The sequence below is a fragment of the Mus musculus genome, chromosome X (genome assembly GCF_000001635.26).
Source record: "Mus musculus strain C57BL/6J chromosome X, GRCm38.p6 C57BL/6J".
Taxonomy (NCBI): Eukaryota; Metazoa; Chordata; class Mammalia; order Rodentia; family Muridae; genus Mus; species Mus musculus.
The window spans coordinates 153,108,696-153,133,611 of NC_000086.7; the positions used below are offsets into that span (position 1 = coordinate 153,108,696).

The 24,916-nt window shown below is 39.3% G+C and overlaps 1 protein-coding gene and 1 pseudogene across 3 annotated transcripts; one reads left to right on the forward strand and one right to left on the reverse strand.

Moving 5' to 3' along the window:
* Positions 1-4,200: 4,200 nt before the first annotated feature.
* On the reverse strand, positions 4,201-4,767 carry Gm5396 (annotated as a pseudogene).
* Positions 4,768-5,885: 1,118 nt separating this feature from the next.
* Foxr2 (forkhead box R2) lies at positions 5,886-24,166 on the forward strand. 3 transcript variants are annotated; one of them, XM_011247841.1, is made up of 6 exons: positions 5,886-6,136; positions 9,773-9,888; positions 10,093-10,155; positions 10,320-10,395; positions 18,205-18,248; positions 21,142-24,166. In XM_011247841.1, exon 6 carries the CDS (start codon positions 21,440-21,442, stop codon positions 22,346-22,348), a length of 909 nt encoding a protein of 302 aa, XP_011246143.1. In that variant the 5' UTR covers positions 5,886-6,136; positions 9,773-9,888; positions 10,093-10,155; positions 10,320-10,395; positions 18,205-18,248; positions 21,142-21,439; the 3' UTR covers positions 22,349-24,166. The 3 variants fall into 3 exon arrangements, with proteins under 3 accessions (XP_011246143.1, XP_017174032.1, NP_001030066.1); XM_017318543.1 differs by lacking the exon at positions 5,886-6,136 and having other exon boundaries at positions 7,858-9,888; NM_001034894.3 differs by lacking the exons at positions 5,886-6,136; positions 9,773-9,888.
* The last annotated feature ends 750 nt before the right edge of the window (positions 24,167-24,916 follow it).

A 24,916-nucleotide genomic window follows, 5' to 3' on the forward strand; every position in this document is an offset into this window, starting at 1 on the left:
GTTGTGTGAGAGGTTTTAGGGGGAGGAAAAAGGAGAAATGATGTGATTATATTATTGTCTGAAAAATAAAAGATATGGGAGGTGATAGCTTAGTGGGTGCAGAAATAAACTGGCATATAATAGCCTGTGTAAAACACACTAGTCGAATGTAAATGTTTATGAAAAGCATGATAGAATCTCCCTTGTACATCTTCTTAAAACTAGAGTTTCTAGGTTCTAACCCTGAGTTCCTTTCAAAATGACTGCTGTTGCCTATATTATGCTGCATCACCGTTTTGTTGTTGTGGTTGTTGTTTAGCTTGAGGTTCTTTGAATAATAGTGAGGTGTCCAGTGGTTTTTGTTAGAATAATAGTGAGGTCTCTAACATTTTTGTTATTTGGTTCTTTGTTTTTCATTTTTCTTCCTGCAAATTGAGCTCTGTGTGTGGTTTGCCAGTTCTACGAAGCTGTTTGATCTTTTCTTATTGATAAGTCTAAGTCCTTTATGGGGTCCCTAAGCCTCCTATGCAGTCCTAAATCCCTTAGGCTGTACTAAATTCCTTATGCATTCCTAAATCCCGTATTCATTCCTGAGTCCCATATGTCTTCCTGCTTGTGTGCCCTATAATCTTCAAGTGTTTAGTAGTTTATTTCTACCTTTTACTTACATTTTTGTGGTGTCTGTGAGTACCTATGACTTTTTAAAAATTTTATGTAATCTAATTTTTGTCTATCTCTAGGAAGTCCTGCATCTGCTCCTTTGTATTTTAAAAAGAATTTTAGTTTTGAGTTTTTACACTTGTGTTTTTATTAACCAATGTTTATTGAGACTCCTCATTTTTAGGCAGTAGGAATATCTAATTGAAATAGATAAATGTCACTCTTCATTGTCCTTATCATCTAAAGGGCATAGATAACACATAATACCTCTTTAACATGCTAGGGGATAAGTACTAAAGAGACTCAGTGCTGATAATGGGGTTTATTTGTGGACTCCAGTTGTTCTTTGTCTTTCCTCATTTACAACAACTTTAGTTAGAATCTAGTTACATAACAAGCTTTGGTCTCTGGGAGGACAAATCCCTTTACTGCACTTTCTTTCTGTAACTTTAAGTATTTGCTTTCCCCTACAATATCTGGATTCACTTTAAACGGTTTTGTTTTTATAATCTTGGGTTTTTTACTGAAATATCTTATTTTTGGAGTGTAATCCAAAAAGCTAGATTTAAAAAAAAATACGGAGCTTTGTGGTATATATGTGCATCATATATAGATCTTCATTATTATAGGCAACTTTTATGGTTTGATTTTTTTTCTTTCCTGTCATTTTGGTAGGATGCATCATTGGTATGAAATGAGTTTTGGTTTTCAGTGCAATTGTTCATTTTTAGATATAAGTTCCTTCTGAATATCACTTTACTGCATCTCAAAATATCATCTTAAAAAGCCATTAATACATATACACATACTTTATACATAGTGAACAAAACTGCATGTATTATTTTGGGGCCTATAATATGTTATCATTTTCATTATGAATTCTTTCAGCAATGAGAATTTTATTCATAAACTGGTTTTAATACTATATTTTTCTTCATCATGCATAATGTGTATGTATTTATGGCCTTTAAGAGGATGTTTTAACACATGTGTACAAAGTGAGCTAATCGAACACAGCCTTGCATATCCATTCACTGTCTCAACTATTCCCAACCTTTGGTTGTGCCTACTTTACATTTAGGTAAACAATCATGGCTTCCAAATTTGAAAGGAGACATGTGGCACTTACATTTCATTGTCTGGACCTAACATGATGTCCTCCAGTTCACAACCATTCATTTAGTGAGAATATTTTAAGACTCTAGGCATTTTTTTTTGCTTTCTTTTGATTACATTTTATGGCTTTTTCCCCCTAGTGTCAACCATGAAGTATCTGTATAGTACAGATTATTCAACATTTTGAATACTTCTACTATGGCCAGGCGAGGTGGCTCACGCCTTTAATCCCAGCACTTGGGAGGCAGGGGCAGGCGAATTTCTGAGTTTGAGGCCAGCCTGGTCTACAGAGTGAGTTCCAGGACAGCCAGGGATATACAGAGAAACCCTGTCTCGAAAAAAGAAAAAAAATTTTCCACTATGACCTAGTTTATGGTAAATTTCTGTAAATTATTAAAAACAACATATTTTCCATTTCTGTCACTCTTTTCAACTATATTCAGCTTCCCATTATGATTTTTCTTCATCTGTATAGTAGAGGGGCTTTTCATTTTTCTTGTTTGAGCAAATGTCTGCTTGCAATTCTACTAGTTTTGCTTTAAACATTTTGCCTAGTTTTGTACATGCATTCAAGTACATAGTTTATTGTTATCTCTATTATTATGGAGTACCCCTTTTCAAAATGCAAACATGCTTGCTTATTTTTATTTATGTGTACGTGTGTATGTGTGTGCGTGTGTACACGCCTGTATGAGTTTATATGTACCTCATTTGTGCCAGATGCACATGGAGGTCAGAGACTGCTAGGTGCTCTGAACTGCACTTTTCAAAAAGAACCAAAAAAGTGCATGCTCAGACCCACACACACTACATATATACATATACTTAAGAAACATGTCTATACACACACATACACAGCTTATCTTTTTTTAAAGATTTATTCATTTTATGTATATGAGTACACTGTAGCTGTCTGTCTTCAGACACACCAAAAGGCATTGGATCCCATTACAGATGGTTGTGAGCCACCATGTGGTTGCTGAGAGTTGAACTCAGGACCTCTGGAAGAGCAGTAGGTGCTTTAAAACACTGAGCCATCTCACCAGCCCCACAGTTTATCTTTTCTCTCTCTCTCTCTTTTTTTATTACATATTTTCCTCAATTACATTTCCAATGCTGCCGGGCATGGTGGCGCACGCCTTTAATCCCAGCACTCAGGAGGCAGAGGCAGGCGGATTTCTGAGTTCGAGGCCAGCCTGGTCTACAGAGTGAGTTCCAGGACAGCCAGGGCTGTACAGAGAAATCCTGTCTCGAAAAGAAAAAAAAAAGAAAACAAAACAAAACAAAAAAACCAAAAAAACATTTCCAATGCTATCCCAAAAGTCCCCCATACTGTCCCCCCCCACTCCCCTACCCACCCATTCCCATTTTTTGGCCCTGGGGTTCCCCTATACTGGGGCATATAGTTTGCCTGTCCAATGGGCCTCTCTTTCCAGGCCATCTTTTGATACATATGCAGCTAGAGTCAAGAGCTCCGGGGTACTGGTTAGTTCATAATGTTGTTCCACCTATAGGGTTGCAGATCTCTTTAGCTCCTTGGTTACATTCTCTAGCTCCTCCATTGGGGGCCCTGTGATCCATCCAATAGCTGACTATGATCATCCACTTCTGTGTTTGCTAGGCCCCGGCATAGTCTCACAAGAGACAGCTATATCTTGGTCCTTTCAGCAAAATCTTGCTAGTGTATGCAATGGTGTCAGCATTTGGAAGCTAATTATGGGATGGATCCCTGGATATGGCAGTCTCTAGATAGTCCATCCTTTTGTCTCAGCTCCAAACTTTGTCTCTGTAACTCCTTCCATGGGTGATTGTTTCCAATTCTAAGAAGGGGCAAAGTGTCCACACTTTGGTTTTTGTTCTTTTTCAATTTCATGTGTTTTGCAAATTGTACCTTATATCTCGCTATACTAAGTTTCTAGTTAATGTTTTGCTATTTTTTTATTTAAAAAAAAACTGTATTTACTTAGAAGCATTTAGAATGTCAACAAAACAGCCACATTTTTTTGGCAATTACAGAGTGGTATTCAGTTAACAGAAACAACAATTATCTTCATATAAGCTGCATCAGAGACAACTGAGGGTGGAAAAAATAATAAAACACAAAAATAAAACACAAAAACCCAAAGGAAAAAACACAAAAACCTAACCACTGTCCCCATATATAACTAATTTGTGCTGTGCACCAACAAGAACCTGCTTTAAATTTCCATGCCAATTTACAACCCCAGACTGTACCAGGCAAGGTTAGTGGCTATTGAAAATACTGCCAGGGCATGGCTATCTAAAGACACACTCTGTAGTGTGTTAACTATACAAAAGAAGACACTGTACAGTTTAAAAACAAATCTTACACAGTTTTACATTTCAATTTTTTTCTTTCAAAGGAGTGAGTTGTGTACAGGGGGGTTAAATACTATATAGACAAAAAACTGCGCTAGAACCAACTTATCCATCATCATCACCTATATCTTCTTCCTCCTCTTCCTCATCCTCTTCATCCTCCTCACCATCTTCCTCTTCCTTCTTTTTCTTGCTCTTTTCAGCCTTGACCACCCCCTTTTTCGCTGCATCAGGTTCTCCTTTAGCTCCGTGGGCAGCAATACCCTTCTCGTACTTCTCCTTCAGCTTAGCAGCCTTCTTCTCATAGGGCTGCTTGTCATCCGCTGCAGTGTTGTGCCACATCTTTCCTAGTTTCTTTGCAAGATCACCAATGGATAAGCCAGGATGCTTGCCTGTGATTTTGGGGCAGTACTCAGAACAGAACAAGAAGGCCAAAGGAGGCCTCTTGGGTGCATTAGGGTCCTTGAACTTCTTTTTGGTCTCCCCTTTGTGAGGGATGTAGGTTTTCATTTCTCTTTCATAACGAGCCTTGTCAGCCTTTGCCATATCTTCAAAATTCCCCTTTTCTTTAGCAGACATGGTCTTCCACCTCTCTGAGCACTTTTTGGAGAACTCTGAGAAGTTGACAGAAGCATCCGGGTGCTTCTTCTTGTGCTCCTCTCCTTTGCTCATGTTTAGTTGATCTTCCTCCGCAAGACACAGAGTCGCCCAGTGCCCATCCACTCTCTCTTGCCCAGGCACTGTCTCTATGGAGCTAAATGTACTGCAATGGTTGTGGGAGTCAAACACAGCCTCCTCACTCTCTCTGCTTGCTGTTTTGTTTTGTTTAAGATGTATTTATTATTATATCTAAGTACACTGTAGCTGTCTTCAGACGCACCAGAAGAGGGCATCAGATCTCATTACAGATGGTTGTGAGGCACCATGTGGTTGCTGGGATTTGAACTCAGAACCTTCAGAAGAGCACTCAGTGCTCTTACCTGCTGAGCCATCTCTCCAGTCCTTTTTGCTGGCTTTTAAGTGCAGCTTTAATAATCTATAACTCAATTGCAAAAGTGTTTTAAGGCGTGGCTCTGGTCTGTGCTAGGGCCTAGGGTAAGAAGTACAACTCCTGTGTAGGCCTCAGAACCCCTGCCTTTGGCTTTCCCCAGGGAGAGTGCCCTGCCTGATCCATGGGCTTCACTCAGCAGGAGAAGTAGACTGATGCTGATGGTCCCCTGCAACTTGGCTCTGAACATCAATCACATTGGGGCAAAGTTTGATGTGCTGGTTTCCCTTCTGAGGCAAGAAAATACAAAAGAGATTTGGATGAACAGGGTTTCTCCAGAAATGAGATAAACAGACTACTTTGTAATTGGTAGTGGGGCTTCCACCTGATGCTTACAAGCCATGCCCTACATCTTGAGGATATACAAACACCTGAAATCTCAAGATTACCTTTCTTGAAGGAGGAAAAGACTCCAATGACTGTCTGTCTGTGTGTGGACTTTGGCAGTATGGCATGATCCATTTGATCCTTCCAGAAACCAGAGCAATCTACGAATTAGAAAAATTATGGGCTGGATTGTCATGGTGCATACCTTTAATTCCAGCACTCAAGAGGCTGAGGCACATGGATTGAGGCCAGCCTGGTCTACAGAGTGAGTTCAGGATAGCCTGGGCTACACAGAGAAACCCAGTTTCAAAAAAAAAAAAAACCATTTATTTTTATTTTAAAAAGAAAAAAGTGAGGGAGGGAGGGAAGGGAGGGAGGGAGGGAGGGAGGGAGGGAGGGAGGGAGGGAGGAAGGAAGGAAGGAAGGAAGGAAGGAAGGAAGGAAGGAAGGAAGGAAGGAAGGAAGGTTGATTACAGGTTCTATGTTCTTATGTTCTTTTGGTGATCAGTTAGCTCAGAAAGCACCTGAGCTACATTCCCTGAAGGCTTCATTCTTGGAGTAGATGGGAGTTATCATCATCCCTGCCCCCAGCGGAGTTTGAATGAGAATTAAACAAAGTGAATGTCTTTCATCCCTTAGACATGACTGGGCCACCTGGAAGTAAATGTAAGTCCTAGCCTTCACACCTCCCTTGCTACAAGTCTTTTCTATTTCATGAATACTCAGATTGGCTGCTGTGCAGAGACTGGGTAAATTAGCTAACAGACCACAAACCAATAATTCAATCCCAATTTTGAGCACATTGTCTTTTCTCTTGAGATCCTAACAGGATTACCCTGGATGGCACAGATTTCATGATAAGTCAAGCACTCTGCTCAGATTATTAATTTTGTTTAAATGCAAGTTTTATTTACCACAAGATGGCTGAAACTTGAAAAAAATGTTTGAAAACCCCCCACCCACATCAGCCCCTGCACCCCTCCCATCCTGTTTTTCCAGAGTGACTGAGGGCAGTAGTAGTAAGTACTAAGGCATTTTTAAGATAGGTTATTTCTCTGCTGTGGGTGAAATGAGCCAGTTTACACCAGATTACATTATATTTCTTGAGAAGCTGCTCTCCGGTGGGTGAGTCCACTCGCCCCAAGGCCAGGGAGGTCGCTTTGGGGGAAGGGGTTATGGGAGAGAGAGAGAAAGAGAGAGAGAAAGAGAGAGAGAAAGAGAGAGAGAAAGGGGTGAGCACACAAGAGAAAAGAGGAGAGGGAGAGGGGGTGGGAAGGAGGGAGGTGGAGAGGGAGAAATGGGAGGAAAGAGGGAGAAGAGAGGGAAGGGGAAGAGGAGGAAAAGGAGGAGAGAGAGAGAGAAAGAGAGAAAGAGAGAGAGAAAACAAAATGGTGGGATTATATATGGAGGAATCTCTGGGGGGAAGGGCAGCCCAGCCCCTGAGCTAGAAAATTCAAGGATGGGGGCAGGGTGTGCCAGGCAGGAACTGAGGGATGCTGGAAGATCTAGGTCTGTGTCAGGTCTGCTTTGGTATGTAAAATATGTACCTCTCAGTCCCTTGTCCTGAGGTCTGAAACCAAACAATTTTTTGGTAAACCTTCTAGAATGCTCCAAGTGGTAGAAAAAAGTAAAGTTTTACGGAAAGCCATGCAAAACTGTAGTTCTTGGTCCATATTAAATAGCATTATCAAGGTTCACATTAATGTACCAAGGGCTGAGAAACAAAACAAAACAACTTACCAGTAGGGTTGCTGCTTAGTGTGAGGTACTCAGTCATAGAAAAACCTCAAGAGCCTCATCTGAAAACATATTGCAGAAATTGTAGCTAATGATAAAAGCTTTTTTATTCTGTATCGAGAAATCTGGAGGATGAAGTTACATTTGGGACATATTCTAGACTAGAAATGAATCCTGGATGGTCAATGCAAATTCAATTATAGAATTACTCTTTGTACCAGATACTCCAAACTAGCAATGTTCAAGTGAAAAGAAACCATGATGCCACACTCAGAAGCTAGATGTGGAACATGGGAGAATTGAAATCAGCAGCTAGAAGCTAGTGGCTGCCAGTTTAAAAACACAAAACAACAAACAAAAATAAACCATAATATTGGGGGGGGGGAATCAAATATCAAGAAAGATCTCTGACCTTAAATACATCTCTGAATTCCAAGCAGTTCATGGGTTTTTAAAAGGCAATTTAAATTCATTGTATGAAAAAATATGAATGTTAGATAAATTGAGTTGTTAAAAGGGGCACATTTTGACTAAAACTCAAAAAAAAAAATCCAAACACCCTAGTTTTATAGAAATGTTTAGGAAAAGATCTTTTAATAATCCTGGTTTTGCTCAGTGAGGTTAATCTGTTGGGATTATTTTGTTTATTGATATATTTTTTTATTAATTTCCATTATCTTGTTTTCTGTTTAGCATCTTCTCTCATGGCTTCTTAATCTCCCTCTTCTGCTTTGGATGTTATAAATGACATTCACATTCTTACTATTTTGAACTTAGTATATACAGCTATATAAGTAAATAGATACTAAACTCCAAAAATTACTACCAAAGCCTTCAGTAATTCTGTCCCATTAGCTATAGCAGAGTCCTCTCTATCCTTGAACCAACCATTTTAATTCGTCAGTATTATTTAGATATTTTTATATTTTCCCATTTTGAACACAAAATATTACACATAATTTGCTAATTGTCTCTTTTCATCTGTTTTCTCTGTCTTTTCTTATGGCTAAAAATTAATTGTATACCTTTGCATGTAGTGATGGTCTCTAAGGAACCTCTAACATGGTCTTTATTTTGTCCTCTCACTTGACTAATTTAGAGAATACAAAGATCTAAGTTATCTTATTTCAATATTTAAAATATTTTTAGCACCCATTATTGCATTCCCCTGTCTAACTGATGGTCCTTAACAAAAAGGATTTTTAATCCTCAACTGTTTCATAAGATTATTTTTATTGTTTATTGTTATTACTGTATAATTTTTAAAAATAAGGCACAAAAAATCTACAGCAATAAAAGCTAGAAATAACCTTCAAGGATGAGTGAACAGAGACTACAAAGAGAATTTAAAAAATCCTCTATGGTTGAACAAATGTTCTAAAAGTTATTCTGGATGACGTTTCCATATATGCATCCATTTGTCAAACTTAAACTGAATATGTACATTCCATGTATTATATATGTATTATTTCTAATTTTAAATGTGTAAGAAGGCAATGCTACCTTGTAGTAAGTGTCCTGCATAGAGGTCTCAGTACCTTCTGGGAGTAGAGTCAAGTATTCAGCCATCATACTGTAGGAAGGTCTCAGTAGAGTTCATATGAACTACTGAGAAAATTTCTCAAAGAAAAGAAGTATTGGGATTTTCAAGTTATCTAAATTATACAGCAAGTTTGCATCACAGACAGCTACAGCCTCTGGTATCATCACTACAGTCATTGTAAAACAAACCAGTAGCTTTATGCCAGCACTCTGACTTTATCAAATAAAGTCTTAACATCATTGATTAGCCTGCTTCTGACACACAGCCTCTGCATCAGTATTTACTATTGTTTCACTGTTGCAGAAGAGTAGAATTTGTTGTCTTCTTTTTAATTAAGGACACTTCTCTGAAGTCCAGATTCTACTGGCAGGGGAACAAAATTTGTTCATCATTGTGATGTAGTGCATTTGAAACAATCCTGTAAATATTGAGAGATTATTTTAGATAAATAACATGTCAGGAATAGAATGTATCTGGCCTTTCGGAAATTCCAAAGACCAGCACGCCCCTATATTAGCCTTTCCCTATATTTTTTTTTCCTTCATGTTATGAGGTTTTTACTCACTGCATCTATGAGTTTTATGCTGTTAGTTTTTGGTATGAAAATGTACCAAATGTCATTATTCAAATCTAGAGAATTATAGGTTAATTCTTTTAAGTTATAGAGGAATGTTATGTAAATCTCAGTATATTCCCCATTTCTCTTGACTGTGCTTCTATATTGTTATGATTCCTGCTTTATGTTGACTGAGTCTTTGACTGCGGATATGTACAGTTCATTGATCTCTTCTTTGACTATGACGTTTTCATTTACCAATGGGGGGGGGAGGAGTGTTTATTTATTGTATACGCATGCATGTGCACACTTGTACATATTGTACATTTGGGAGTCAGAAAATAACTCTTTCAGGCATTCCCCAGGAACTCAGAGGCTACTACTTCCAGGGAAGCAGATAGGCTAACTGCAGATCTTCACCTCTCCCTCCGTTTCTCCAAATCCAATTCCCCCTCTCATTCCCCAGCCCAACAGCAGAACACCTGCTGCTAGCCTCCCATCCCCCAGACAATGCTTATCCCAGCCCCCAACTCCAGCAGACTCTCCTTGGGAATCCACGGGTCACTTCTACCAGGGAAACAGGTAAGCTGACTGGCAGCTCTTCACCTATCCCTGCTCTCCTCCACAGCCAACCCCTCACCTCCCCCCCCCACCCCCCAGTCTCATCTCTAACTCTGCAGCAGAGCACCTGCTGAGGCCTCCCTTCCCTCCCCGCCCCCCACCTCCTTTGGATGGCACAGATCTTCCCCTCCTAACGTCCTTCCCTTACTCATTGCTTTATTGCAGACCCCAACTCCAGCAGGCACTCCCTGGGAACCCAAAGGCCATTCATTCCTGCCAGGCAAGCAGGTAGGCTGACTGCAGATCTTCACCTCTCTCTCTGCTCCTCGAAATCCAATCCTTCAGTCTCATCCCCAACTCTGCAGCAGACCACCTGCTGCAGCTTCCCTTCCCCCTCTGCCTCCATCTCCAATGGATCCCACTGATCTTCGCTTCCTATTCTCTCTCCCCAGTCATTGCTTTATCCCAGCGTCTGACTCCAGCTGGCACTCCCTGGGAATGCTCCCACTACTCTGGCCAAGGAAGCAGGTAGGCTAACTTCACCTCTAGCCCTGTTCCTCCAAATCCAACCCCCTGGTCACATCCTCAGCTCTGTAGCAGAACACCTGCTGCAGCCTCCCTTCCCCCTCTGCCCCATCACCAGTGGATCACCAGGTCTTGCCCTCCTAACCTCTCCACCCATTCATTCTTTTGTCCCAGCCCCCAACACCTGCAGGCACTCCCTAGGAATTCAATGGCTACTCAGACCAGGGAAACAAATAAGCTGACTCCAGACCTCCACCTCTCCCTCCATTCCTCCAAGTCCAACCCCCAGTTTCATCCCCAGATCTGTAGCAGACCTTCGGCTGTGACCTCTCCTCACTCTCTGCCCCCAGTCCCAGGGGACTAAGCAGATACTGGTAGTACACCCTGATTTCCTCCCTCCTGTGGACCCCCCCTCACCTCCTCTAGCCCATCTCCATTTCTACATGTCAGCTCCCAATACCCAGAAACAGATTTTAATTGGAAGCTCCAGTGGCCAAATCTATCAAGACCACAGGAGAATTTCCTACACAGGCACAGCAGTTTTTTAAGAACCAGAAAGACAAGACCAGATATCAGCATCTAGAATTAAGATGTTCCCAATTCCAGGGGCCTAGACCTAGAAAACAGACACACACACACACACACACACACACACACACACACACACACACACACACTCAATAACAGCCAGGACAGTGTGTCTCCACTAGAGCCCAGCTACCCTGCCACAGCAGGCTCTGAATATTCCAACATAGCTGAAGCTCAGGAAAAAGACATTAAAACAGCCTTTATGAATATGATAGAGGTCTTTAAAGACGAAATGAATAAATCCCCTCTAAAAATCTATGAAAACCGAGCAGCGAAAAGAAATGACTAAAACAACACCTCAAGACCCAAATGAGGAAAAAAGAGTCAATAAAGAAAACCCAAACTGAGAAATCTGGAAATTAAAAATTGAGGACCTTGAATTTAGGAACCTGAGAAAGAAGCTTTGCCAACAGAATACAAGAAATGAAAGAGTGAATCCCAGGCATTGAAGACAGGATAGAAAAAAGAATAGATATATTGACCAAAGAAAATATTAAATATCACAAACTCCTGGCACAAATTCAGGAAATCTGGGACACTACAACACCAAATCTCAGAATAATAGGACTAGAGGGAGGAGGAGCATCCTGATGAAAGTCACAGCAAATGTTATCAACAAGATAATATAAGAAAATTTTTCCTAGCCTAAAGGAAGAAATGCCTATATGCTTTACAAGAAGCATACAAAACCCCAAATACACTGGACTAGAAAAGAAAGCCCCCCTCTACTCAGAAGACTAAATGTACATGATAAAGGCTATTAAAAGCTGCTAGGGGGAAAAAGACCAAGTAACATATAAAGGCAGAGCTGTTAGAATTACACTCGGCTTCTCAATGGAGTCTCTAAAAGTCAGACGTCTTAGAGCAGTAAGACAACTAAAAGAGATCAAGGGGATGCAAGTTGGAAAAGAAGTCAAAGTGTCTTTACTTGCTGATGATGTGACAGTATACCTAAGTGACCCTTAAGACTCAATCAGGAAACTCCTATTGTAACACTTTAAGGAAAGTACCTGAATACAAAACTCGCAGAAATCAGATGCCCTCCTATATACAAATGACAAAGGGACTGAGAAAGAAATCAGGAAAACATCGCTTTTCACAATAGCCTCAGAAAATATACAACATTTTGGTGTAACTCTAACTAAGCAAGTGAAAGACTAGTATGATGAGAACTTCAAGTCTTTGAAGAAAGAAATTGAAAAGATATCAGAAAATGGAAAGATCTTCCATGCTTATGGATCAGTCGGATTAATACAATAAAAATGGCCAACTTACTAAAAGTAATCTACAGTTTCAATGCAATCACCATCAAAATTCCAACTCAATTATTCGCAGACCTTGAAAGAACGATCTTCAGGTACATATGGAAATGCAAAACAAAACAAAACAAAACAAAAAAAAACTCAGGATAGCTAAAACAATCCTAAACAATAAAACAACTACTGGCTGTATCACTACCCCTGATTTCAAGTTGTACTACAGAACTATAGTAATAAAAACAGCATGGTATTGGGAAAAAATAGACACATTGATCAATGGAACTGAATTGAAGACACACCTTTGGACACCTGATTTTTTTTATTAAAAAAAAAAAGCCAGAAACACACAGTGGGGAAAAAAGACAGCATCTTTAACAAATGGTTCTGGTAAACTGGGTAACTGTACTTAGAAGAATCCAAATAGATCCATGCTTAGCACACTGTAAAAAACTCAACTCCAAATGGCTCACAGACCTCAATATAAACCAGATACACTGAACCTGATAGAAGAGAAAGTGGGGAATAGCCTTGAACTCATTGGCACAGGAGACAATTTCCTTAACAGAACACCATCAGCGCAGGCACTAAGATCAACAATTAATAAATGGACCCTTGTGAAACTGAAAAGCCTTTGCACAGCAAAAGACACCATCATTCAGACAAAGCGCCAGCCTACAGAATGGGAAAGAGGGGCTCCAGTGGCGCTATCGGTTAGCGCGCGGTACTTATACAGAATGGGAAAGAATCTTTACTAACTACACATTTGATAGAGAGCCAATATCTAAAGTATATAAAGAAGTTAAATAAAAAATGCATTTCAAGAAAACAAACAAAATGGGTCTACAGATCTAAACAGAAGTCTCAAAAGATAAAATTCAAGTTGCTGAGAAACACTGAAAGGAATTTTCAACAGCCTTAGCAATCAGGGAAATGCAGATCAAAGCTATGAGGTTCCATCTTACACCTGTCAGAATGGCTAAGATCAACAAAACAAGTGACAGCTCATGGAATAAGGGGAAGAAAACGTATCCATTGCTGGTGGGAGTGCAAACATGTACAGTCACTATGGAAATCAGGGTGACAGTTCCTCAGGAAGGTAGGAGTTGATGTACCTCAAAATCCAGCTAGCCCACTCTTGAGCATATACCCAAAAGAGACTTCATCCTACTACAGAGACATTTGTTCATCAAAGTTCTTTACTGCTCTGTTCATAATAGGCAGAAATTGGAAACAACTTAGATGTCCCTCAATAGAAGAATGGATAGATGTGGTACATTTACCCAATGAATATTACTCAGCCATTTAAAAAACGACATCATGCAACTAACAAGTAAATGGGTGGAACTAGGGGGGAAAATCATCCTGAGTGAGGCATCTCAGACCCAGAAAACCTAACTACAATCTGTAGAGCTACAAAGGGTTCAAGTAAGGTATCAAGGGACTATAGGGATAATATCCCTTTAGGAAAGGGAAATAGAATAGTTATGGATGGATAGGGATGTACTGGGATGGGAGAATCAAGCACAGAGGGAAGTGGAAAGGTAGATAAAGGTGGGAATATGGGAAGAAACAACTGAAATTAAGGGCCATTTGAGGGATAGTATGGGAACCTAATACAGTAGAAGCTTCCTATAATGTATATGTACATGAGGGTAATCTAAATGAAATCGCCAAATAATGGGGGAGACAGAGTTCCGCTGGATATCTCATGTCACCAGTGAAGCTTGCTAAGACTATAGCTTACCTTCCATAAAATGACAGCAAGGCCCCATTACTAAAAACAACACCTATGTGTTAAACGTAGAGAAGCCAAGCTGGTGCCTACATAGAACTTTCTCCCCTGTGTTTCAGCATCTTTGGAAGAGGAAGGTACTCTGAAGTCTACCAAAGGAGAAAAGTAAACACTAATTCCAGCTATAAATGCTTTGATCTATAATAGAGTTCTGTCTATAAGTTATGCTAGGGCAATAGGGGCAAAAGGCTTGTGTGTGGCGGGGGAGAAGATAACACTATCAATCTTGTGGGTCCTGGGGACTGAACATGGGTCATCAGACTCTGCATCAGGCACCTTACCCCTTTGCCATCTCCCTGAGTCATTTCTCACATTCCTTCTCATTTGTCTGTATGTTCCTTTCTTTGTATATATTTTCATACATCCAATTATTTGAATATCCTAAGTAGATGGCTTTATAGCATGGTTTGGGGAATGTATTCATGGTATAGTTGTTAGGTTCTCTTATTAATAACTTTTGAATATTTTAAGATTTGAGTTTTCAAGCTAATTTTAAGTAAAACTTGATTTTCTATCCTTACATACCTTCACTCATTAGTTTATGCCCCTGTGATTATTAAATATTGATTGTTAACTTCATTGGATTCAGAAGCATCTAAAAGATTAGTGAAGTACTCAACTGTGAACTGTCTATGAAAAGAACTTCCAGAAAGGATTGAGTAAGGGGACAAAGACCTTCTCTGAACATGGACGGTATCATGCCATCTTATGGACTAGAAATGAGACTGGAATAAGGTGGGGATTAGGAGTAAAGCAGTGGGCTCCAGGCTTGGGCTCTCACTCTCTGTTTTTGTCAGACAGTCAAGCCCCCACTACCCCTAACCCCCCTTCTCTCCTTCCTGAGATTCCTCTTTTTGGAATCAGTTTTGAGAGGAACTTTTATAAGTTGGTGATATGGGGTAGAGAAGATATAAAGCAGTATAAGCGGAGTATAACAGGTAACAGAAGTGGTTCCCAGAAGGTGAAAACTGTTTATGAGGCTTCAAATAGCAACTAGTCCTGATTGAGAACTAGACTGGGGGGCATTCAATCTGACAAAGCATTGATCTGCATTTTATCTATATCCTAAGACTTTGTGGAAGACTGGGTTAAAAGGCAATGGACTAATATGGCATGGGAAATTTTACAGCATTTCAGCATCTGGGCTTTGGAAAGACTTGAAAAACTTATTTCCTAGAAAAGAGAAGCCTGTGTAGAGTTGGAGCCAAGGAAATGGTGACTGCTTTAAAGCTCAGGGCCATTTAAATGAACTCAAGTATTTTACATCGTGGCAATAAGAAAGATGTCTTGAGGGAATCTGAGAAATTGGCCAGACCCTACCCATTTCCACATCAAGAATGCAAATGATTTTTTTTAATCACTGAAAATGCTGTTTTGAAAAGAGAATTGGGCCGGGTGTGGTGGCGCACGCCTTTAATCCCAGCACTCAGGAGGCAGAGGCAGGTGGATTTCTGAGTTCGAGGCCAGCCTGGTCTACAAAATGAGTTCCAGGACAGCCAGGGCTATACAGAGAAACCCTGTCTTGAAAACAACAACAACAACAACCCCCCCCAAAAAAACCCCAGAAAAACAAAGAAGAGGAAGAGGAAGAGGAAGAAGAAGAGGAAGAAGAAAAGAAAAGAGAATTGGTAGGATAGGGTATACCTCCAGAAGTATTCCCAGAGTTCATTACTCAGGCACAAAGATTTATTTTGGAGGTTGTTGGGGCCAAAATAAATCTTTTTCCAAGTTCTTTTGCACATGTGCTCTGTTACAGAGACCAGCATCTAACACATATTCCATTTTTTTCCTAAAATATTTTTTGCTTGCTCCTTGCTGGCACTCCAGTTTTCAGTACACTAGATGCCAGGATGGGGATGCTGGGTTACGGCCACAATCTGCATTTCTAATTCCTTCTTGGTATTCAAAAGGTCAGCAAGTCAATACCTTCAGTTTTATTCATCAGTTTTGCAAAGTTTCTGGTATCATGAGTTTGTTTGTTTGTTTGTTTGTTTTCTTAGAGTGGGATTTATTGTCTAGTATGATGTATCTCTTTCTTGTGTAGTTTGACTCACTATTCCTTATAAGTTTGGAGGCAATAGGAGGAGCTTTACCAAAATATGAGACATCACTCTGCCAAATTGGATTGGCTGCTTTATATGTATACATTTATCATATGTATGCTGCTGTGAATTGTCCTCTTGAGAATAACAAGGTAGATGACATGGTGTGAAATATGTACTAGACCAAACCCTGACACTCTATGTACTCTCTCTATTTTTACAAGTTATTTAGTACCTAATGTTATATGCCTTTTTGCACTGGCTATGTGAAATTTGCCCCTGGTGTTAGCTGTCTAGACAAGCCTTTTATTTGACCTAATATTGGTTTTGTTCCATAGAGTCTTCTTTGCTTACCCAGGAAAACAAGCAGTAAGAGACAAAGGAGTTATTAGCCCTCAGCGTGTCTTATAAATGAAAAGCTATTGCAAATAAGTTAGTGTGTCTCTCCATCATTTCAGGACTTTTGAAGTATTGGAATGAAAAAAAAAAGAAATTTTTTTTCTGAGACTTTTGAACTCACATTGCAGCGTTCAAAGAGCCTTCAAAATTAAAGATTAAAGTAAGTTCTTAAGAATGTCAAGATTTGCCGGGCAGTGGTGGCGCACGCCTTTAAACCTGGTGCTTGGGAGGCAGAGTCAGGCAGATTTCTGAGTTCGAGACTAGCCTGGTCTACAAAGTGAGTTCCAGGACAGCCAGGGCTACACAGAGAAACCCTGTCTCGAAAAAATAAAACAAAACAACAACAACAAAAGAATGTCAAAATTTCTTCATATAGTTGTAAAAGTAAGTTCTCCTTCTTTTCCAATATGACTTATGTATGAAACATTCATCATTCGAAATCTAGGTTTCAGGCTGGGTAGATGGCCCAGTGGTTAAAAACACTTGCTTCTCTTTCAGTGAACACAGGTTTGGTTCCCAGGATCCATGTAGAGTGGCTCACAACCAACTACCTGCAATGACAGTCCCAGAGACTCCATCACTGTCTTTTCACAGGCACCACACACATGTGCACATACATGCACACACACACACACACACACAAATAGAATTTTTAAAAAAATTTAAAAACCCATATTTCGCTTCCAAAAAGCATAAATAAGATCTTATATTTATGGAACTTCATATGTCAAACATTAAAATTATGTATTGGTATAGCTAATTAACATCATTTGTTGAATAAACAATATTATTTCATTTGCTATCAATGATTAAATGGGGTAAGTTTCTTATGCATTATGAATGAGGAAACAGTATGGCATGGCAGAAATAAGTTGGAGAGTAAAATGACAATAATTTTATTCTCAATGCCTACTGTAGTTTGCTACATGCATAGCTTCAAACATACCTATAATGTGTTCAAAATTTAATTCTGTTGTGATTTTCTTGCAGCTGTTTGCTTGTATATTTATTTATTCTGTGTTTATGGAGGTGGTGGTGTTCAGAGTGCCTCAGCACACATTTGTGTGGAGGTTGTTAGGGCAACTTTGTGGAGTCAGTTCTCTCCTTCTATCATGGGAATCTCAGGGTTCAGACTCAGGTCATCAAATTTGTAGGCAAGTGCCACTGAGCCATCTTGTCAGTCCCAAACCCAGTCAGTTGTGGTATATAGATAGAGAGAAAGCATCTAGGAAAGTGAACTTTAGTCATATTGCTAGAAAGAGAAACTAACAGAAAGAATAACTGTTTGTAAATGTTTTTTGGTTTATTTATTTATTTATTTATTTATTGGTGTCCAGTGGTTTTTGTACATTGAGGGCAACTCGTTACTATTTGTGTTTTGTTTACTGATCAACTTTATTAAATTCAGATAGCTCATAACCCAGATGTCTAAACTATTTGTAAACTACTTTTTCTGGCCTTCTAAACATTGGCTATCTATTTGATGAATTGGATTCCCTAAAAGCTGTAAACTGTAATTACAAATTTAATGTGGCTTTTTGGGATACAAGTCAAGCCATTTGTATAGCATATTAAGTGTACACAAATCCAACAACTAAAACTATTCCCTAGCCTTAGTTTTAAGCCTATTATAAAGTACAAACAGTGGAATTAGTTTACTTCTCTTTATTCTTGCCCTTGGACTTTTCCTCCTTTGTTTAATGTGATATTTGTTTTATTTTTGTCTTTTCAGGTTTTTATTCAACTATCTAGAAAAGACACCCAGGACTTGCCAAGGTAAAAGAATAAAACTAACTTTGGGGACTTATTGATATTGAACTGAGTGTGGTAGGTTGGGGGCCTTTTAATAGCAGCGTTTCATTTGTTATCACTTAGAGCTGCTTCTTTGTTACTTGGTTTTATAAAAACTGAAGCATTCTTTAACATATGAATATTTAGTGATTCCCATTATCCTGACCTCTTACTATTCCTAGTCTTCTAGCATTATTCAAATTTTCATATTCATTATGTGCATTTCATTTTAATTTGCATACATTTATAAATAATGGATTAGATATTTTGATTATTCTCTTCTTGAAAAAAATGTTTTCATCTATTGGATTTTTTTCTACCTGATTATTATGTGTACCAATCAGTGTTTGTCATTCTTACAAGTTCATAGTTATGTGGGTACTAGTCTATGCATGAATTAGAAACAAGAGTCCCTTTCTACAAGTATGTGATTTGTGATACTTGATGAATAAATGACTCTTGTGTATGAATTATAAAGAGGCACCTCCTGCAGATTGACACAGTCCCAGAACTGGGGTACCTGGTCTTGAAAACCAAAAGTGGACAGATTTTCATGTTCTGTTCTTGGGCACCCTTGAACTTAACACAGTCTATGTAATCATACATAACAGCCGCTGATAGGGTTCTTGTTTTTTTTTTAAACAATTCATTATTAACTCATTACTTTTCCTTTATTCTTTCCTGCTTGGCCACAGATAAAAACAAGTATATATGTACATTTGCATATATTTAAATTAAATATTCATGGATTTTGCTATATAAAAGTAACAAACCTTGAGTACCCTGAAGCATTGTTCTTTCCATGAGTTTTGGAAATCATTTACACAGTCTTTTACTGACTAAAATAGTTTCAATTCATGACAATGTGTGTGGTCAAAAGTTAAAATTTAGTAATGGAAGCCCTTTGAAGGTGGTTTTCTTATCTTTAAATGCTACCTCTGATATTTTTTAAACAATTCAGGAGCTTTGTAATAACATAGAGATTTACTTGGATGTTTTTTCAGGACCTAAAACTTATCAGTTATCTCCTTTACCAGTCCTTTAAATGGAAAGCAATATCAGGGCACAGGGATGCTTTTGAATATTAAAGGAGTGGGGTGTGGTGGCTCACACCTGTAATCCCAGCAAAGGCAGGCTAGTGAGATGGCTCAATAGATAAAAAACACTTGGTGCCGATGACCTGAGTTCCAGAGGGCAGGAACTAATTCCTGTCGATTTTTCTCTGAACTTCATTCATACACACACACACACACACACACACAGACAGGTATACATACCTGTGCATGCATGCACATGAATACACAGTGGTGAACTGGTTTTATTAAAAACACAATTGAGCTCCATTCTCTAAAGATGAGAGAAACATTCTGTAACAGTACAGCCTGCCTTTAGGGAATAATGGGCTGCTGAAAGCTCAAATGTTGCCAGGACGTCTGGAATTGGCACAATCTAAATATTTCAGGTTCTATCCAATGCTTTCTCCCGGCTGGTACCCCACTGTGAAAGAGATCCATTTCTGTGGAGGTGAAAGCAGCATTTCTTCAGTCTTAAAAGATGAGTAGGAGTCCAGCAAAACAATCAGTGAAGGAAGGTGTTTTCTGTTCAAACTTCATGACTTGAGATATGTCCTTGGAATGTATATAGAGGTGGAAAGAGAGAATCAACTCCACAAAGTTGTCCTCTGACCTCTGCAGGCACACCATGGCATGCATGCCCAACTCCCATCTCTCTCTCTCTCTCTCTCTCTCTCTCTCTCTCTCTCTCTCTCTCTCTCTCACACACACACACACACACACACACACACTAAAATTTAAATGTAAAAAGATGAGTAGATACTAGCTAAACCAAGGTACTCTGGTATAGGTCATTCTAAGCAGGTCTTGATCAAAGGAACATAGGAAGAAGATAGGCAGGTATATAGTGAAAATCCTAGCAGGTTTGTATTTCTGATATATGAATTATGAAGCAATGGTGCTAAATAATAATTATGATTTGGATTCTGTATTGTGATATAGAAACAGTACAAATTACTATAGTGAATAAAGGCACATTCTCTGCATAGCTTTGAAAGTAGCTTCACCATTATCTAGCTGTGTGATTTCTTTTTAGAATTTTTTACTACATAAGTAGAGAATGATTGCTATTTCATAGAGTAATTTTTGGCATAGAGTTAAACCATGTAGCATACTTAGAGCATCAATAAATATTGACTGCTCATACTATTATTAACTATTATAGTGGTACAATAAGAAGTCATTCTAGAAGCTTGTATGAACAATATTTTTTGAAAATTAATACAAGAAAATGGGAGCGCATAGGAATCCATGCCCTTTAGTAACTCCCATGAGCATTTGTTGGAACCTTTGTGATATGGCCCTATGGCCCTATATAATGGTTTTAGTGAAATCATATTATTTATAGATGTTTTTGGAGACTGGCCAAATGGCAACTCCCTGTTTATACTTCTTGCAAATTTCCTTAATGTGAACCTACATGAAAGGTAAGTTCTCACATGATTTAGCAAACCTTTGATGGCGTGGTCTTTAGAGTATGGCTTAGAAGCCATAGTCTAAGAAGATAAGCTGGAGAAGTAGAGGCCACCTGATTCTCAGAAAAGGGTTGAAAATGGCACAAGTATGAATCCAACAAGGGGAGCCTTCTTGCAGGTACAGTTATTTTCTATGAGTCGGGTTTGTGCCTTCAATACCCAAATATATTGAATGAAATCAGCAGGCCATGGGGATTGTGAAAGGCTACGGCAAGGCAGTAAATCTAGCTATCCTTTACTTATTTAGGTATATGGTTCCAATGACTCTATAAATGTCAATTCCCACATCTGTGACTTTGGGTTAATGCTATGTACCATGTTATCTTGCAGAGCTATCAAAACATCATTTGTGAGCAACAGTAAGAAAAGACTTGGAAAAATTTGAAAGCAGTTTTTCCTAATAAAATGATCGTCTTAGTTACTCTTTTGAGCTGTGTACCAGAAAGCTGTGGCTTCTCTGACCAGTGAAGTATCAGTGTCCTCGTGTCAGCTTTTCCAGCAGGCCTACTGATAGATTGCACTGGAGAGGAGACATTTTGCATTAAATAGTGCCTCAGCAATAGCTTGGCAAATTTCCAGAGACTTTTATCTATTTGGAAGTTTACCTTCATCCATCACTTCGGTAAAGATGGATGTAAAGGTAAAAAATCGGGACTTCTGGTACAGTCTCCATGGCCAAGTCCCTGGGATGCTGGATTGGGACATGGGGAATGAATTTTTCCTGCCTTGTACCATGGATCAGTGCTCTTTCGCTGAGCAGAGTCTCGCCAAATATAAAATCCAACTGACAAAACCACCTGCACTGCCTCAGAAGAAGAAATCCAATTTTGATGATGATGGTCCTCCCGCTGAACCCAGCTTGTGGATGTGGGTGAATCCCAACATTGTGTGCCCCATCAACAGCAAGGAGGCTCCAAATACCATTCATAAAATTCTGCCAAGTGCACCATTCCCACAGACTGGCGAGTCTGACTACTTAGGGACCCAGAGAATGGTACAATCCCTGTCTGTTCTCCACACTGAGCATCATCAGCAACAAAAGCTGCTCATTTACTCCACTGCCCCTGATTTCATAGAAGAGGAGACTAAGGAACAGGAATGTACATCCTCCAAGAAATACTCCAAGAAACACACAGTGTGCCATGGCCCCCACCGGGAGAAGGAGTCCTGGCCACGCCCTCCACTCAACTACAGCCATCTAGTTGCTCTAGCATTAAAAAGCAGCCCTTCCTGTGGCCTCAATGTGCAACAGATCTACAATTTTACTCGACAACATTTCCCTTATTTTCGGACAGCACCAGAGGGCTGGAAAAACACCATTCGCCACAACCTCTGCTCCCTGACCTGCTTTGAAAAGGTGCCAGTCGACCTTGAAGATGAGCCAGATGGAAAACCTCGCTCTTTCCTTTGGAAGCTCACTGATGAGGGAAACCGATTCTTTCAGGAGGACACCCGTGTCTTGGCCTATGCTCGAAGGGAGAGCATCAAACAGAGCATGCGCCAACCAGAGCTGATAGACCTCCTCTTTCATCTTTAATGTTTTCTTCTTTTCTTATATATGTGTGGTATGTGTAAGTGTGTGTATGCATGCTTGTATGTATGTGGGCATACATGTGCACATGTGTGTGGAGGCTCAAGTTGACATTAAGATTTTTCCCTCCATTGCTCTTCCACCTCATTCTTCGAGGCAGGGTCTTTCAGTGAAACCCAGAGCTCATAGATACTGTGAGTCTCACTAGCCAGCTTGCTCTCAGGATCCCCTGTCTGTGCATGCATTCCAAGGCTGAGATTGTAGGCAGGTCCTCATGCCCACCCAGTTTGGTTTTGGGGATCTGAATGCAGGTCCTCTTGCTTGCATGGCAGGCACTTTAACTGCTGAGCCATCTCCCCAGCCTCCTCTTTCATTTTTGAAAGACAACTGCTCACTTTCTGGAACACTGCCCTGCTTACCGTGCTGAATTAACTTTCACTCATCCGTAATCCTGTTTGGCGCCAAGCCTGTCTTTAGCTACCGTTAAGTAGTCAGAGGTGACTACAGGGGAGGCAGAGATTAAATCCAGATGTAGAATGATGGAAAGTTATACAACAGCTGCAATTCTTCTACACTTTGAACAGAGACAGAAAGTCTTAGGAACCATGGCAAGCAATCTAAGGATAGAAGAGTATGTTACATCTATTGGAGCAAACTTGAAATATAAAGGACGAATATGAAATAAACCCAGGATATGGGCAACCTTCATATGCCATGTGAAGGTATATGTGTATAAAGTGAACTAAGTTTGATGTTTAAAGTATGGAGACTCAAATACGCCCCTCTACCATTCATCTTTTGCATCTTCTTTTGAAGTGACCCATTGTATTCATCAGAGCCTCACTTTTCTTTCTAGTCCTAGACTTAAGAGCTTTGTTCTATTGCTATCCAATTCCAGCAATGACAAATGCAGGCAGCTGTTATTTGTTTGAATATTGAAAGTCCTTACATTGATTGTGTATTAACACTAAGCTTTTTGATGACAATGCATTGGTGCTCATTTGTGTTTTTCACCAAACGTTATTTGAGGAACTGTAAGGTTCATCTTAGGTGTTAAAAGATAGAAAGCAAACACATATTTGTAAGGCATCGATATTTATCTGTGATAAAACAGAGGTGCGAAGTTGCCATGGAAATGGTGAGACATCCTTCCTGGAAACAGGAAAGCATTAAAAATGAAGTGCCTTTTGAGCTAGATTTGAAGAACAAATAGGAATTTGCTGAGCACATAAGCTGAGAAGAAACATTATACGGGGGACAGTGTGAATAGCATTAACCAGGTGTTTGATGCATTCTAGGAAGACAGCTACACAAGGGTCAGGAGCCACTGTAAGAAAGGTAACCAAACTGCTTTTAAGTTGTGCTTACATGTTAACTAATAGACATAATTTGTGCATTGCTAAAAAGCACAAACAAAATACCAACATAACAAATGTTTCAGCCTTCGGCTTTCTAATTTTAAAATTTACTTTTTTTGTAGACACTAAGTTCATGAAATGTAAAGATAGTTTTTGTCTTTTGTCTTAATTCATTTTTAAATGTATACCAATACTTAGTATGTTAAGTATGTGTTTAGTTGCCAAGCATTCAATGAGAGTATAATATGTGTACCATACAAAAGCAGCTAATTTAATATGATCACAACAAGGGAGACCTTACTTTTTAATGGCTTATTACAGCAGATACAAAACTGTTTATGTTTAATTGCAAAGGCTGCATAATTCAGCAAAGTCATTTCCAAAAGTAATTGTAAATGTCATTTCTGCATCATAGTTACTTTGAAAATGTTGACAAAACAGTCTGGAATTAATAAAATTTTCTACCTAATAGAGTTGATGTTTCTTTCTTGGTTTTCACAAAATTAACTCTAAAACTCAGAAGACTATTTTTTACGTATAAACTTGATTCTTAATCTATCCATTCTGTAATTTCACAAATTGCATTCTTCATATACACTCTGTACACTTCCTAACAAGGGAAACCTTCATTTTCAGAACACAACCAGGCTGTGTGCATGCAACCTGACAATTTTGGGCTTTTCATCTCTGGAGTTGTTCTGTTCCTTCCTCCTGCTCTGGTTCCATGAATGACACAGTAAGTAGTCACAGCAGTTCTTCACTAGTCTCTGGTGATTCAGGGATCACTGAATTTGTGTTATTAATCCAAGCCTTTTGAAGTTAAACAGAATGGAAAAAAAGATAAATGGTTCTCATAGGATTATGTTCTAAACAAATGTAATCTACAGTTTTCCTTTGTCTCAACTTAAGAACTACGTGTGTGTGTGTGTGTGTGTGTGTGTGTGTGTGTGCACATGTATATTGATGCCCGAGTTTGATATTGGAAATTATCCTCAATCACTCCCTCACCTTATACACTGAGCTATAATCTCTCAGTCAAATCCAGAAATCACAAATTTGGTCATCCTTGCCTGCCAGCTTTCTCTGGGAGTCCCTTCTTCAGCTTCTGAGGCTGGAATTATAGGCAGGCTGCTACACCCATCTGGCATTTAGGTAAGTTTCTCAGGATTCTAACCCTGGACTTAGCCCTGCCTGTATCAGCAAGTGCTTTAATGAA

What these genes read in the sequence shown, in the direction of transcription:
- Foxr2 (XM_011247841.1), top strand. Translation starts at nt 21,440, where the DNA reads ATGGATGTAAAGGTAAAAAATCGGGACTTCTGGTACAGTCTCCATGGC.